The sequence below is a fragment of the Bombus fervidus genome, chromosome 4, assembly GCF_041682495.2.
Source record: "Bombus fervidus isolate BK054 chromosome 4, iyBomFerv1, whole genome shotgun sequence".
Taxonomy (NCBI): Eukaryota; Metazoa; Arthropoda; class Insecta; order Hymenoptera; family Apidae; genus Bombus; species Bombus fervidus.
Window position 1 is genome coordinate 16,488,689 of NC_091520.1, and position 18,026 is coordinate 16,506,714.

General features: G+C 37.9%; 1 protein-coding gene across 5 annotated transcripts in view; it reads left to right on the forward strand.

The window, feature by feature from the left end:
• The window catches only part of LOC139986509 (uncharacterized), an 85,164-nt gene that overhangs the window by 64,364 nt on the left and 2,774 nt on the right, over positions 1-18,026 (forward strand). For all 5 annotated transcript variants that reach the window (XM_072001900.1, XM_072001898.1, XM_072001901.1 and 2 more), the window contains 4 exons: positions 3,823-4,037; positions 10,351-10,514; positions 14,520-14,611; positions 15,675-15,867. In XM_072001900.1, the coding sequence (XP_071858001.1) occupies positions 3,823-4,037; positions 10,351-10,514; positions 14,520-14,611; positions 15,675-15,867 (664 nt within the window). The remainder of the gene's footprint in view (positions 1-3,822; positions 4,038-10,350; positions 10,515-14,519; positions 14,612-15,674; positions 15,868-18,026) is intronic.

Genomic DNA, 18,026 nt, shown 5'->3' on the forward strand with positions numbered 1-18,026 from the left:
ATTTTTGGAAAATTCTATCACGCCTTTTGTTAAACACGCTGTTTCCTTTGTGATTTCTAATTGTCTGCTTAACTAAGGCAAATAATTTTAACGTTACTCCAATGACAGATATTCATTAAACAACTTGGGTTATTTATTAAAATATTTGAAACGCTGGTGTGTCAAACCTTTTGAAATCTCTTATTGGCGTTTAATGAGCAATGCGATAAGCAGCGTGTAAATGAGAAAAAGCGACTGCTATTAATAAAATTCTGATACACAAAAGATGTAACTATATGATATAAGTAAAGTTTGCAAGCTTTGCCCTTCGTTTTTATTAAATTTCATGCATTTAAAAAACTGCAAAAAATTAAAGTTACGCGTTTTTAAACAAAGGTGCAAGTTTGAAGGATTTTCATCCCTATAATGTTATATCTGGACATATTAAAAATACGTGGAACCTCGATGTGAAAAAGTTTCGGATATTCTTTCGAAATCCCTTTCTGATGCAAAGGGATTAAAACGTGAAAAATATTACAATTGATACACAGCGAACAACAAAGGTTAAACAATGATTTTAACGAAACTCGGAGGTAACGTCACGACGAGATAAAAAGGGAAAATATCGTCATTTAAAATATCATTGAATTGTTTCCATTTGATTCCACGTTTCTCGATTTACCAAACATTCGTTCTGTACATTTATCGAGATTTAAAGCAGATCTTAGTTTAATTTAATCGCCGTTGCCTGCAATTAACTGTAAGAAATAAACAAAGTCGTTATTTGTCGAGAGATAATAAATTCGCCAAAGTGAAATTCACGGAAATGGTTTCAATAAAAAGATATATATTTGAACATTTGTAAAAGAAACGTTTACATATCGAGATATTACGTAGAGAGATGAACATTTCAAGTAACAAAAAGATACTTTAATTATCCACCGTCATATTTATTTCAATATCGAGCTTATAACATCACATCGTCTTCTCTCGCAAACATCGCATTGCACACGATAAAACTTTTATTGCGCCAACTTCCATCATCTTTTATTCGAACATAAAATATTTCGGTATCCGGACATGCCCCTTTATTAAAACGCTATTTTTCCTTATGTCGCGTCTCTCTTTAACTCCGTTCGTTCTACCTCGTTGTAACGTCACGCAGAAATCTTCCTTAAATAAATAAATTTCACTAGCTACCACATAATCGGCCCATTTTCTTCCATTCAAACCTAAAAATACAGCTACTTTTACTTGAAAAAAATCACGTAAATTTCACGTTTTTCTTCGTATTCGAACCACTTAACATTTGCTTTACCAACAAATTTTAATTCCCGGAATATCATTGACATTTCTTAGAGATATAACACAATGCACTTTATCCTATAAAGCCTTCTCAGCTCGAATAACACGAACCGTACTATGTACATGCAGTATATCCTCTCATCGTGAGCAAGCTGACTTAAGTGAGAACATCTGAAAGCCCCACTCTCCATTCGCATGAAAAGCAGCAATCTTCTTTCGACCCTGCGAACCGTCGTGTTATTTCAAATCTGATTCTACTCTACTAGTTTCTTTCTCAACAAAGGATCCGTAGGTAATCTCGTTTGCCGGCTGTTCCGATCGAATTCAATCATGCTAATCGTGACAGGGGAAACACAGCTCGGGACAGTCTCTATCCAGGAATCTGTGTAACTGTTTGATGTAACAGCTTCTGAGAAAACAATTCGCACGGAACGGAGTTAACGAGAACCTATTCTTAGTTGGCAAACGTTGTTTTAGCGGTACAATCGATGCTGAATCGTAGCTGTTACCTGTACGCGTATACCGTTTGAGTTGTTAACTGCAATTTGTCGCAGTTCCGCCGTTTCTCGGAAAACGGTCACCGGGTATTGTCGTTGATTATGCGAGTATTCAGTTTATGATCGAATCGAAGCCTACGAACGATCGCTTTTGTCGCGTAGGATATTTTGGGAAAATGTATTTCTTGTTCCTGTACCTGTTTATTCGTATTCTTTCTTTGTAATTTTATTAAGTTGTCCGAAAAGTGTCTTTCCTTTACGGACGTGTCTTTTACAACGACGCATTTTTATACAAATATGAAATCTAATCTGTCGAATGTTGTGATCTTTAAAGAGATCTTGATAAAACAAAATGAATAATTCGATAAAATAATGTAAAATGTGCATCCATTATTTCCTTATAAAACGAAAGAAACTTTACGGACGACCTAATATTTACGTTTCTTTATATAAGATTTATTTTGTTGTATTTAGGAGACAAACTCCGCAGTGTTTGTCACATATTTCGGAGAAATTGTGAAATTTTTATTTCAATTTATTACATTTTTACGAAATGTTCCGAACTGGTTGAAAGCTCGTGGAGTATTCGTTTAATTTCAATTTGTTTCGAATTCTTTATCCAGATTTGTAATATTATGGACATTTCGTTGATTATTTGAGAGGAAATTTATATAATAGTACGAGGAAGACTGACATAATTGTTACTTTTCCCATATGAAATATTTGTACGAAATTTTACGAATATTCTGTAATGCGATTGCATGGAAATATATAGACAGTTCTAAACACAACTGGCTAGTGCAGCTGCTACTACAAAGGGATAAAGCATTTTTATAAAATCTCGCAAAATTGTTCTGGTATTTTTTATATTATCCGTTTAAATAGAAAATCGTAGGTACGTCGACAGAGCAGCCTACAAGCTATTACCTTTTAAATTTTATTGAATTTTACCTATCCCATAATTCGTTCGATTAAAGATCTTTCATACCGTCGATGGAACCTGAAAATTCTAATTTCGTCAGACGAGATAGTTTCGAAAAATTCCATAGAATATTTACCGATACTAATATATCCTGCGATTCGTTCGAATAAAAAGTTTGTAATACGAACGAAGCAGCAAGTGCTAGTCTTGTCACGTAAAATAGCTTTCAAATGTTTCGTAGAATTATATTAATTTCGATATATCCTAGAATTCGTTCGAATATTTATAGATACCTAAATATAACTATATATTTGGTATTTCATCTTTACATGAACAAAAAGGAATTAAAAAGGTTGACCGTGAAACTTGCAAAAAAAAAGCTCATTAATCGTTTCGTTCCTATGCAGAAGCGTCCGTTTGCTGCATGAAAATGACGAACAGAGGAAAACATTTCCTATTCTATTGACAAAAGTTCGAAGACGTGCTCCGACAACCGCCCACGCAAACAGGTCGACAGAATCTCATTGCAACTATTCTCACGTTCCGATCGAATTCATTGTTTGACGAAACAAAACACGCAGATAGCGAACCATCCTCTGTCATTAATTCACTTTGCCTTTGCAATCGGTTCTTCGATATTAGTTTGGCTGGCAATTTTCAGCGCAGCGTAATGTGTACCTGTATCCGAATTGCCTGTAATGATCGTCCTCGACGTTCGAACTGCCAGTGTGTGACATGCATCGTAGCTAAGCTGTTCTATGTTTAAATCAACGTAATTCGTATTTACAGTAATTGAAACAAATAGATTCGTGTAACTACGGTGAGGAAGAAAAATACGTGGATAAGTGTGAGTGACGATAAAGGCAATGAAACATTACTGTTTAGAAAAGTACTATCCTGATTCTCTATTTTTAATCATTTAAATTAGACTTAAGACGTTTTCACTTATTCGTTATTTCTTAGCATCGACCCTCCTCGATTATATCTTTCTTATAATCCGTCGTTTCCTCATCCGTTCCAAATCAAATTGCGACGGATCGAAGAACGTATAGAGAGTTTGCCGAAGGGTCCTCGAAAGAGAAGCACATCAATTAAGAGGATTGTTTCGTTTGGTTGCAGCCGATGCTCGCTGAAACGAAACGCGGCGGCGCCAGCGGGGCCGATGAGGGAGAAGAAGATGGAGTGGAATATTACAGGCTCAGGTCGTTTTCCATAACAGCGAATGGGGTCTATAACCTCGGCGATTCGCTGAAGAGCCGACGTAGCAAGAGTATCAACAGCGTCACATCCTCTGGCACTAGCTGCAGCAGCACCAGGGAGGCCAGGTTATTGAGGTGAGAATAAATCAGTGTATAAAGCACATGTCGCGCATATCCATTATACATGGAACGTTGTTCGGCTATAACAGCGACTATAACAAACGGTTAAAACGCGCGACAAGGGCTAGACACACATTAGGCATAGAATGTCGAGACTTTTGTTGAAACAAAGGAAACCTATACGTAACACTTACCACTGTGTAAAGCTGTTGGAACATTGCACAGGGGTAAGGACAACGTTCCTCTCTCTTTTGTACGTCGTCACGCGATGCTATATATAGTGGGAAAACGTTACGTGTATATTCTTCAAACACTTACTATGGGAAAATGTTAAGCGTATATTGCTTGAACACCTGTCGTGGAAAAGCGTCATGTGTATATTCTTTGAACATTTAATATGGGAAAATGTTATGCTTATATTCCTTGAACAGCTATCGTGGAAAAGCGTTATATGTATATTCTTTGAACACATCTCATAGAAAAATGTTGTGTGTATTCTTTGAACATTTACTATGGAGAAATGTTGTGTATATTTTTTGAACACATATGGAAAAATTTTACGTGTGTATTCTTTGCACATTTACTATGGAAAAATGTTATGTGTATATTTTTTGAACACATATCATGGAAAAATGTCACGTGTGTATTCTTTGAACATTTACTACGGAAAAATGTTATGTGTATATTTTTTGAACACATATCATAGAAAAATGTCACGCGTATATTCTTTGAACATTTAATATGGGAAAATGTTATGCTTATATTCCTTGAACAGCTATCGTGGAAAAGCGTTATATGTATATTCTTTGAACACATCTCATAGAAAAATGTTGTGTATATTCTTTGAACATTTACTATGGAAAAATGTTATGTGTATATTTTTTGAACACATATCATGGAAAAATGTCACGTGTGTATTCTTTGAACATTTAATATGGGAAAATGTTATGCTTATATTCCTTGAACAGCTATCGTGGAAAAGCGTTATATGTATATTCTTTGAACACATCTCATAGAAAAATGTTGTGTATATTCTTTGAACATTTACTATGGAAAAATGTTATGTGTATATTTTTTGAACACATATCATGGAAAAATGTTACGTGTGTATTCTTTGAACATTTACTATGGGAAAAAGTTATGCGTATATTGCTTGAACACCTGTCGTGGAAAAGCGTCATGTGTATATTCTTTGAACACATATCATGGAAAAATGTTATATGTGTATTCTTTGAACACTTATCATGGAAAAGCGTCAATTCTTTGAACACTTATTAGGGAAAAACTTTATGTGTATATTTCTATTTCTAAAAATATTTTTGAATTTCATTGGTTGGCTGTCACGATTATATTGGTAAAACTTAAAACCAATCTGAAAAAATATACAGATACGAAGTACAAGATATAAAAGATATCTATATAGAATTTCATTAGTTTCAACTTTTATCGATATAATCGCGACAGCCGACTAATGAAATTTCAAAATATTTTTGTATAATGCGCAATTTCGCAGAGTATAAATATACACGTAACATTTTTCATTAATACACAGGATATCTATCAGCGTAAATGATATCAAATACACGAGCTTATTTTTATAATTGTATCAAATCTGTCAAAAGTACTTAGATTCCCCCTGATCTTGTCCCGTTTCAATATTATTCCTCCGCCAATCTGTCCGATTTACACGGTAGACATTTACACGTGGCATAGCACAGACTGTGTTATACGTCAGATGAATTTGACTTGTAGATGAATCTTGTACTACGATTTGTACTGTACGTGGATCATCCGTCACGCACGTGTATGTATGCAGCCGCGTTTATGCTAAAAACTATCATCCCCTTGAAACTATTATATCTACTTATCGATATTACGACACGAAATGCCATTTGTCACGAATAGCAGCAACAGCAAGTAGGTCGATCTACGTGAAAACCTGCTAATACGATAACATACATCACGTCCAAAATAGCATAATATCCTGCCCTAATGTGCATACTATCTCAAGTTAAACGACACGCTATGTCGTGTACCGCTTCCTCGGATTTATCTTTCCTCGAAGATGCCCTTGAATAATAGCGCCGAGCGTAGGTAAAGGCATAAAAGACGCAATAAAAAATCAGGGCAGATTTCCTCTTACAAAACGTCCACGGAAATGCTGTTCTCTGTGTCGTACGCGGTTCTTTGTTCAAGAAAGCTAACTCATAAATTCCAAGTCCTTGTCCCCTCGTGCTATTACACACGTATCAGGCTTGCGATACGTCGATTGCCATTGGGGAACCATCGCTGTTGTAAAACTTTCGCAAGAAAGTCGATTGATAAGTCCTGAGCATGCGTCATTTCTTAAGAAAATACGTAATCCTTAAAGCACAACCGACTTCCCTCTCGCTTCGATATTTTCTCTCCACCGCACAATATTTTCGATAGTTGCACGGAATACGGTACGCCTGACCGATTTCAACCAGCTTCGAATATATCGTCTAGATCGATCTTCTGAACAAACATTCTGCTGTACGTGTAACCGCCGCACAATCTTCGTTTCCTACATATTCGCAAAAACCTTTAATTAAATTCAGTTTTCATTTACAATCCATTCTGGCATACACGTGGGTGACCGGATTTTTATTGCCTAAATTAAACTAGCCGGAAACCAACTAAAGTCACCCAAAATTTAACCCGTTCGTACTGACCATCTACGACGCTAACGCGACCCAATTTTTATTTCGCGCGATCTTTTAAGCGTATCGTAAATTTCATTAGTACCAATTATTGTTATTTACAGATGTATCATTGTATATTGTCAAACGTGTTTCTATCTGTAACTGACAAAGTAAACCCGTGCGTGGTTATCGTTAGATTACGCGCGACGAACGTGTATACGTATCTGCTGACTCTAACTATTAGTACACGCTACGTACGTGACGAACAACCAGATAAGACACGGCGCAAACAATTCGCACATCGGTAGATTCATTGAAAATTATTTCACGTTGCTAGTCACTGCTCTAGCCCAACCCATAACCCACTCATCCTCTTTCTTCTCCTTTCTTTTCTTCGTTTGAACAACGTTAAGAACGGCTATCTCTTTTATCAACGAGTTACACGTAGGTTGCACTATATAAAAATACAAACATAAAATGTAATATAAATTGTATCGCAGTTTTACGATTCGATAGTAAGCGAATACAAGTTGTTCGGAAGATAGATGTTAATAAGATATTTCAAGATCGTGGAAATGGGCGGCACTTCCCTGTCTAATTACCACATTTTCTCCAAAACTTCGGTAATATCGTTACAAGCACCGACGTAATTTCTCTTTTAATTATACCATTTGCATACAATGACGGCAAATCGCTTGCGTCCGAAAGCGCTACGAACAGCTTTTCATTTCGCCAGGGTCGATTCGTAAGAATGGACTGACTGAACTTTCCAGCGCCAGCGTTGCAATGGCGAGGTATTTCGGCCTCGATTCTCGACGTCTGCCACTCGTCTTCCTCTCGTCGAGCAATTAACAACCGCGTAATTACCGTCGAGCAATTACAACCGACGCGCGGTGTCGGTGAGACGAGCGGAGGCCGAAAGATTCTCCACGGTTACGGCTCTACTTAAACGAATTAAAGGCCCTTTCTTGCGCTCCTCTGTCTCTCGCGCTCCTCCGCTGTAATTCCACCGCGGCGGTGTCTGTCTGTTCGTCGAGTCCCAAAAGGTTACCCGCGCCGCGAGACGGTCGCACGACCGATGGAACAAGACGCAATCTCGGCAAGTGCTCTTCCGCGAGAAAAAATGCCGAGAATTACGAGCAACGCCGGTCGACCACCGTTTGAACGCAGCGAGGTGTAAACGGGTATACGCGTTGCTGATGGGACAACAGGACGCGACACGAGGCGAACCCCGATGAGAAAATAAGAATAAAGTATATGGAACAGAATATCTTCGTCCTCGGTTTTCGCGAAAACTGACTTTGGATAATTCGTTCGATATATTGGGTTGGCAACTAAGTGATTGCGGATTTTGTCAATACCAGGTAATGAAAAAATCCGCAATCACTTAGTTGCCAACTCAATATTGGACGTAGCCGTATGTACGTGAATTGGATTGCAGCTACCGAGCAGGCGCGAGTAAACGATTAGAAGAAAGTTGTGGTACGTGCGAGAATAAGCGAGAAGCGTGGAATATGATTCTTTCGTTTAACGCTCGGTTTTCAAGAAAACACGAGCACGCTAAATTTTCAAATTCATTCTTTTCTCGGAAACAGGGCGTCTTAGAGACAAATTTTATTTTCCGCGCGTAGAACAATATACCAGCAATATGCTACTAACTTATTTTCGTCCATTTAGTCGGAAATTAGCCGCGTCCGAATACTTTTTCCTCGACAAAGTATGCCTCGGACGAAAGAATTTCACTCCAAGTTTTCTTCTTGTTTCTTCGCAAAGAATCAGCCCATAGCCGCGTGCACGTTGAACCGCGCCCTGTATATTTTCAGGCAGTTTTCAACTTTCATATTTCGCTGATACTTCAGAAACAAACAAGTTGTTAAAAAAAAAAAAAGTGCAAACAATTTTAGTTTCGCGTTTCCCTTTCCGTGGAACGTAGCCTGCAATTTTTCCGTAAAACATATTTTTCCTGGAACGTGATATTCCAAAAATTGTTCTAACCACTCGCGTTCCGCTTACGTACGCGACACGAGTAAACTGCTTCTAATACGATTAGAAGATAGCGAATCGGCAGAACAGTCGGAAATAGCGCCGTCGTTGCAGCGGGTATTAGCTTCTAAAAAGAAATAGAAGAATGTCCAGGAAATGAGGGTAGGAGAGGTATGGGACGAGTGACAGAAAATCGAAGGAAGACACGCCGGGAATTGTGCAAGCTGACAGGAAAGCCTCGTATTTGTCAGAAATAGGGGTGGCTTTTTCCCTTTGCAGCGCAAGGCGCGCTTCCTGTTGCCAGTGCGTTCTCTCGAAACCGGAAAATTACGGTGAATCTGCCGCTGATGTTGGGCCGGATAAAAAAAAAAAAAAAAACGCAGACTCGACCAAATTTCGACAAATTTCCATTCAAACGTAAATGTTTCGAACGTTTAAACGGTTTTGCCTCTGAAACGTATAATCCCGTGCCTGTAAATATACGCTACGCCGCTTTAATTATTTCAAATCTCTTCTTTCGTTTTTCCTCTACCGGCGTGTATCTCCGCTTGGCAAATAATTATTTTCGGGATATTTACAAAAGCGTGTATTTAATATCGTTTATGGGTTAAAAATATTCTCGAGTTTTCAGAAATAACGAAAACCGATCGATTTACGGAATGTCGAGACCTTATCGAACGAAGATAAGGACGTGAGATTTTTTCGTCCGTGTTTCTTCGCCAATTTCACAAAGATCCGGAGAAAAATGTAATTTATAACGTACGTATGAGAAATCAGGAGAGAAGGGAAGAAGTGCGATGCGTTGTTGGTGTATCGTCGAGACTTAAACTGACGTCATGTTATATTCACGAAGGTCGTTTCAGTATCATAAAAATGAAAGATAAAACGGTAGAATGATAATACCTGCAGAAATAGAACAGACTGCGATAAAGCGACCTGAGGCTACTAGCTTTTGCTTTTATACCTCGTTATGACTGCACGTGTGTACGTTTATATTCGTTTACTTATGTAATTAAGCGTTCTTCGGCGAGTTTCTTCTTTCCTTTAATAGCTCGGAAAATCTACTAAAATCGTCAGACGTGAGATTCTTCGTAAGAGATCGTAGCAAGTGGAACGCGATTTGTTCGAAGCAGACCGTCTGATTAAGCGTATTCTCGTTCCACTGAATTCTTTGCTCAACGTTTAAGAATCGCGTGTATCGCGATAGAATTTACCGATGAATTTCTCGATGTAACGCAAAATGATTGCGCCGACAACGCGTCGAATCTTCAGATTATTTTTCAATAGAACACAAAGAACACCGCGTATCGTGTGCTCTACGAATACCGGAAAATTCGAAAATAGAACACAAGCTAAATCGATCGCACGAAACTATCTGGACAGTGACAGTAGAACAGGCTACGGTCTCTGCTTGTTTCCAAAATTTATGCAATAAATCTTAAAACGCTCGAAGACACACCAAACAAATAATAATCTGCCAACGAAACTAAAATCCGTGCTTCCTGTTCGGTGAACTTTCTTCTATTCCCCGGACGAGAATGCAACGACGCTGAACGTAAAAAAACCGACGACGATGCAGACGAGTAAGACGATGAACTCTGTTTTTCTGATGTCGTCGATCGATACCGAGTTTCAGAGTCAGCCACATATTCATCGCACGCTTTCTATCTACGGTGTTTCAGCTCGGCGTCACAGCTTTCAGGCATGGAAGCAGAGGAAGACACGAGCAACGAACGAGTGGCCACTTATAAAGTCGGCATGCTGGGTGCATCCGGGGTTGGGAAAACCGCCCTCACCGCCCAATTCACCACCAGCGACTATATTTGCGCCTACGACACTTCCCTGGGTGAGTGTACGTCGCGTTCCTTTGTTTTCCATAGTTGTAGAAATACCAGCAGTTTGATTTGTAAAAGTAGACTGCGAACGTTCGTGGGGGAAATTTCATTTACGACGGAAGAGGGTGTCAAGAAATGGCCACTTTTTGCGCTTCCGCGGTGATGCGATGGGAAAGTTGAAACGGATGAGCGCGAAGATAAAAACGAAGTGGCTGCGGTCAAACTTTATCTTCGTCTTCTTCGGGTACCGATCCACCTACGAAATGACTCTGGAAATTCAGCCGGCAAATCGTTGGAAGTTTAGCATCGAGGAAATCCGATACGAACAGCGAACAACCACAAGTTCGTCAATTTTCCACCGACTTTCAATGAGCTTCCGACCCGCGAACAAAATATTTTCAATTAACTGCGGAGCCGCTAGAATGGAATTTTATTTCGATGGAAGTCCGTCGTTGATAGGTCGTATCTCGATCCGATATTTTTCGTAGTCAATGAAATCGGACGCTGACGCGATTTGCCATTCAAAGTGCTCATTCCGAACACGAACGTCGAAGCTGTCGGTCGCAATGCAGCAAAGTCCTATCTATTTGTTTACGTGTTCGAGCTAATAACATCTCCGATTATTCCGATATCCGTCGCGCTCCGTGGTTACTTCAAACGAAAGTGTTTTACGCTAATTCTATTTCTGCACCGAGTGCAATTCGTTCGTGACACTCGACGCATACGTATTATACGGATACAAATTGAGCGAGCGTACTGTTGGCTATTGTTCTCGGGCACCAGAAACCTGATGATACTTGGGATTTGCTCGATTTCAAACTCCGATTGATTTATCAGCAGAATCTCCGGAGGATTATTACGTTGATTTAGACGAATAGTCATTTTTTGGCTGGATGAGAATTTGAGGAAAATTAGGATTAAGCGTAAGGTATCCCTCGTTTTTCTTTTTCAAGTTTCCCATCGTATTTGGGGTAAATAGTAATGACATTTCTTCTTTCTCTTCTTAAGTGGCCTGCAAGAACTTTCGTTCGCTAGCAGATCCAGAAAATGATTATTTTGTGAACATCCTCCCTTGAAAGTGCAAAAATGCATGGGACATATTTAGCGTGTAAAAATATACAAAATATTATTTAAAGTATGATATTATAACATTTAATAAGTGAAACAAATTCCTGTTTGGTTTCCATATATTTTTTTTTTTTTTTTTTGGTTATCTAATTTTTAGTTTAGTTGTAAAAATATGAATTTAAATAAACATTCGCTGTCTATAGTGGGATTAATATTTACAACGTGAAGATTATTTGAAAGAAATATTAAAATTCATCCTGCTTTCGTGTGAAATGAACCGAATATTTTCCTTTGGATTGTGTCTCAAAAATGTTGATGACCCTCTTTTTTAGGTCAACCAAATACCGGAAGATCGTATAGCGTGTGCGAGTAACTGTTTCAAATGAAAATAAAAGAAACGTAAATAAAAACAGTTTTTTAGTTTGACTGTGCTTTCAATGGATATAAATTCCAGAAAAACTTTGGCAAAAGTTTCGTGTAAAAATTAGATGCAGTTAGAAACTTCATGTAAAACCTGAGTCGACATTTTCCAACGACGTGTGTCGCTAAAAGTAAAATCATAAAATCGTAAGGGAAGGAAAGACGCGTGTTAGGGCAAAAGATTTGCGGACGAGCGTCACTCTGCGATACTTTGATTACAAAAATATTTGTGTTCCATTTAAAGCGATATCGAAATTGGAAACAAAAGAACGGAAAAGGAGAAAATATAGGAAAGACCTGGAATTTGCAAAATGTTTTGTGCCCTTTGTCAACAGCGACCAAATCGCTTTGTTAGATATAACCCACTTTTCACTGCGTCGCAGGATTTGCTGACCCGATTTGCAAAATCGTGAATGAATTCGTTATCAAGCAGGAAAAGCTACTTTCACGGAATAAATGCAAAAATACTGATAATAAACGAAAGAATAATTGCGCAGTTATTTCTTTAATGTCTGATATTTATTATTTTATATTAGTTTAATCGAAGATCGAACGGTAATTTAAAAAGAATGAATCGAGAAAGAAGATCAACAATTAACGTCCTATTAAAATGCAAATGTACAAGGTCTAATGTAATGTAAATGGCAAGTTTCTTCTGTTTCAGTCTCTCCTTCCCCTATTTTCTTCTCTTTTTACGTACGTGTTCTTTACGTATTATTTGCTTCCTGTTTGTATTCTAATGGGAATTTCTTTCCCGTGCAACGAATAAATAAATAAATAAACGTAATCTTAATGTGATATTTTAAGCTTATTATGATTTTATTTACGATGTTTAACGTTAGACCGTGCACTTCTTGTTACAAAATTTAAATTTCTAAACATTCTGGAATCAAATATTATTTAGATAATTTTTGACTCTGTTGTCTACCCTGTTTTTACAATAAAAAATATTGCCATGTTTTTCAACTTAAAGCGAATCGTCTGATTAACTCTAGAATGAAAGAAAAAGAGAAAAAAAGGAGGAAGGTCATAATTTTCCGTGTATTTATTTTCGTTTTATGGGACAGGAAAGAATTAGCTATTTGTTTTGAAACGATTCTTTTTTTTTTTTAATTACATATTTGAGACTATTTCGTCTGTTGGAAAAAATAAAGTCTTTCCCCTTTTTTTCTCTTTTCTTTGTTTACATCCAATGAAACAAATATAGGAATATCATATTAATCGAATGTCATATTTTAATAGGGGATTTCGCTAAATTCGCGCTTTGAAGGTTTAAAGTGTCAAATGTTACGCTTAATCGAGTTTCGCAGAAAAGAATCGCGCGAGCAACTGCACAGTTTGTTACACGATTTTAATTAACTTCCAATCCGGAAGCGTTACTTTTGTAAACGCGTCGGCTGCCCTTGAACCGTTCACCTGTGCACGTAATTAACATGTTCAATACCGTGGAATATTTAGAGTTGCCGTTGAAAAAATGAACGAACGGCTTGACAGAAATATTTTTAATTAAAGCCAGCCCGGGGTCTGGTTATTATTGAACAAAGCGATGCAAAACCTACGGACAAAGGAAATTTCAAAATTGTAAAATCAATAACTGTGCACATGCAAACATTTCCCGTTTTCGGTTCTTCCTCCCCGTTGTTTTTCTTTTTTCTTTTCTCCTCATACGCAACGAGCAGTTGTCAAATTAGAAATTTTATTTCCATAAAAATTATATTCGAAGATGAAGATCGTAGATTCCGAAATCGTGGAGATTTCGTTTTCATTGATTTAATCGGTTAGCTGTTTTTGACGAGTATACTCGTCACGAAGAAACGACGATACTTTGTCTTATGACAAGCCCTAATAAAATATAAAAACAATCATTTCGTTACAATTTAATTCTGATTATGACAGCCACGCGTACTCCTTGCTCGACGAGTATACTCGTCACGAAGAAACGACAATACTTTGTCTTATGACAAGCCCTAATAAAATATAAAAACAATCATTTCGTTACAATTTAATTCTAATTATAACAGCCACGCGTACTCCGTGCTCGACGAGTATACTCGTCACTGAAGAAACGACGATACTTTGTCTTATGACAAGCCCTAATAAAATATAAAAACAATCATTTCGTTACAATTTAATTCTGATTATGACAGCCACGCGTACTCCGTGCTCGACGAGTATACTCGTCACGAAGAAACGACAATACTTTGTCTTATGACAAGCCCTAATAAAATATAGAAACAATCATTTCGTTACAACTTAATTCTAATTATAACAGCCACGCGTACTCCGTGCTCGACGAGTATACTCGTCGTCGCTTACCTTTCGCAACACATTTTACGTACACGCTTTTCAATGTTCTCAAACAGGTCGCAACTAATTAACGTATTACGCGTATTTTTATATTTAGTCGGATATAATATAATACCAAATATAAATATAATACCAAAAATATTATGCAAATTATGTAATACGCGAAACACGACACGATATCGCAATGAGTAATTTTCAACTGACGGTTTGATTTGTTTCAGACGAGGAATACGGACAGAAAAGTGTTTCCGTGATGCTCAATGGCCAAGAAACGGAATTAGAAATCATAGATCATCCCACGGCGGAAATGTCGGTAAGCTTAATTACGCAATTACGATAAAACCCCCTTTATCCCACACGGTCCACTAATTCTACCTCTTTCTTCGCTGTTTATTCATTCGTATAATCGGAATTAATTTTCATATAACATTTCAGGAAGTGAACCAAGTGGGCTCCTTCCCTCGTAAGGCAAAAACATTTATTCGTGCAAGCGTATAAGGCAGCTGAACTCGGATAACGGAAATTAAGAAACAATACGTTCGATAAATCCGACGATCCGATAACGTCAGTTCGAATAAACGAAGAGGCACTCTGCTAAATCTGATAATTTCCTCGCTTCAACATACGTACATATATATAACTTCTACCCATCTTTATTTATTTAATTGTACATATACAAACACTCTGTACGCTCCTTTTCTCGCTGCGTCTCTATTCTCTTCCATTTCTTCTTGTTTATATCTTCTTCGGCCACATCCATCACGCAGCGTCCCTACGCTCGGATTTCTGCGGCTAAAGGTTTAGCTTGCTTATTAAAATTGGCGGACTTATTTCTACTCGACATCGTACTACCTTTATCTTGATGGAAACACGCGGGATTATATTGTACATCTAATTTGCTACGAGTTGTAAAAGAAAAAAGAAAGGGAACACGAGGTGAAGGGTGTAATAGAATCTTGATAAAATTGAACTTTCTTCTCCCTCGAAAGAAAATTTCGTTCAATCTTTTATACGTCCCTGGATTTCTCTTTTATCCCGCCGCTGCCGACTATACGCGCGTTTCGCATGAAACAGGACTTAATTTTATAAATATTTCGCCATTATGCTTGTATCCTTCTATATCGCGCTACTTGTTGCCTATTTACGTTGTCACGTATCTTTAGATATCCTTTACGTCGAGTCCTCGTAATTTTAAATATGCACAAAGGAAAAATACGCAAGTGGAAAGTTACCATCTCTTTCTCGCTTGAATAACATCGGATATTTATCCATTTGCAAGTGATAATCCGCTTGCCTCTTCTTATGGGGGTAGCAACCGGTAAGACACGAGAATATCCTAACGACTAACGAAACTCCCTTTCTTTTATTTGTTCCAGGTGGAAACGTTCTGCTCGACGTACAATCCGGACGTTTACGTGGTGGTCTACTCCGTGGTGGACAGGCGTAGCTTGAAAATAGCCGAAGATACGTTGATGTATCTATGGAAGAGCGATTATATGGCTAGTCGTGGCGTGATTCTCGTCGGCAACAAAGTCGATCTCGAGAGGAAACGGGAGGTTCCGTCCGTTGGTGCGTACGAGCAATAAGAAACGAACTTTGTAACAACTATGGGGGTGGACTTGGTTATTTACTCGTTGCACGTGCGATACTGGCTTACTTTTTCTACTTGACTTTCTTTGCTACTCTCCAAGCTTTCCTTGGCGTTTATTTGCCATATTTTTGCGCGATCATACTTACGCAAAATTTCCAACTTTCTATTTTTCCTTATTTTGATTATATGCCTTTAGAACGTGCCCTGCTTGCACGTTCGATAAATTCTTCTAATTGTAAATTATCACGTCGGTGACTTTCCCCTAGTTGTCGTCTTACAGCATCTCGTGAGATTCCTACGACAGGACGTTCCTCCTCCAGTTCTCGTTTAATCCACTCTTTGTACGTTCGCGGGGCTGGTTTCTCAGGACATTGCGCAATTCTTTTCTTATGTGTCGTTCCGTCTCTTAATTTCCTCTTGGACAGTTGGTATTTTTACATCTTTCCGTTCGATCTTCGTTCCTGATGTCACCACGAGCCATTGACAGCTCTTTCCCCAGCTCTTTGCCGCTGTTTCCCCATAGAACTATTCCATAAGTTTATACGAGTTTGATTATCGTCTTGTACATTGCCAATTTATTTTCTATGTCTTCCATATCTGTCTTTTTTTTTATCTTCGCGTTTTCAATTATCTTTTGCACCTGGTCCGCCCACGTGAGTTTCGAGACCAGGTGCAGTCCTAGGTAATTAACTTTGGTTTAGTGGACGATCGTGTGATTTTGCTGGATATTCGATTGGCAATTTGGAGCTCGATTAAACGCGTGTAACGTTATAGTTGGATTATAGCTGGCCACGTGAGTTTTGTTCAGATCTCTCGCTTCGTTTGATTATTTATAATAAAAATATAAATAACGAAACTATTCGGTTGTACCAAAAGTTTCCTTCGTTTCCTAAGGAAATAATATCATTTTATGGAATTATGTACGATCCATTTTCTTAACTTTCCAGCCAACTTAATACATTATAAATTCTACGATCTACATGCCTAGAGTACAGTGAATGCAAAATAAAACCGCGTTTTGCATTTTAATTAACAATCGCCACACGTAATTGCAACAAGATACGTATTCCAGGATTTCTTGTTTCGAGTTTGAGTATCAAAATTTTCCGCGAACCATTGCGACGGGTTTCCTCGGACCACTAAAACGTTTTACACATTTGTTGAAACGAAAGCGCAATCGAGACGTAAAGAGACGAAGATCGTAGGAAAGTTAAGTACTACATAAAAGAAGAAGTAACTTCCCTCTCTGTACAAAGATATAGCCCGGTGCAATCGCTAGAATTGCTCTCCGGAACCAGTTCACTGAATTTCTTTCTAACGTAAAAGCTTCTGAAACTAGAAAAGGTCAACAATAAATAAACTTGTTACTCGCGCTGATTAACATCAATTTTTATATTAATGAAAGCTGTTGCCGTGCTTATCGGTTTCTCGCTAACTACACGGTCGTTCTGACGAAAGCTGATAGTTGCCATTTGGCGTGATGATAATTACTGGTCGCGTAATTACGCTTCCGTGTTCGTACGTATTAGACGAGATTCAGTGAAACCTAAGTACCACTAATTTGAATCAAGATTAGGCTTTCTTTTTCGTGCATTAAGTATCATTAAGCAAAATTGATAATCCTAACAACTACGCAACGTAATAATTAATTCTTTTGTTCGTTCTTTCGTTTTGCATATATTTATAGTACTTGAAGTAAACAAGCAATTTTCAATGACACGATCGTGAGGCTGCACGTGAAGTGGCGGACACACGACGTGATCTATATTTATAATATTAAGGTATAAAGTATAAAGTATCAGTGAATAAATAGATCGTTGTACGAACTATGCTAGCTTTTATTCTTCTGTCTTATTCTTTCTTTTGTAATCCGAGTATTTTAGCTTTATTCGTTATTTGCTGTTGCCTTCTTCCAGTGTATTTTACAGACTGTAGTGTGTTTCAGAAATTGGATGGAACAGGAAAATATAACAAATAAAACAGATTTTTCTATGGCAGATTTTCTATGGACGCGTAGATTGACAGCTTTGAAACGTTTAACACTAGAACTACCACACCAGACAAATGGACTGGTTTTACAATTTTATTTTAAAATTCCCACTTTGTGTTATATTTTTTCTCCGCAATGATGTAATGA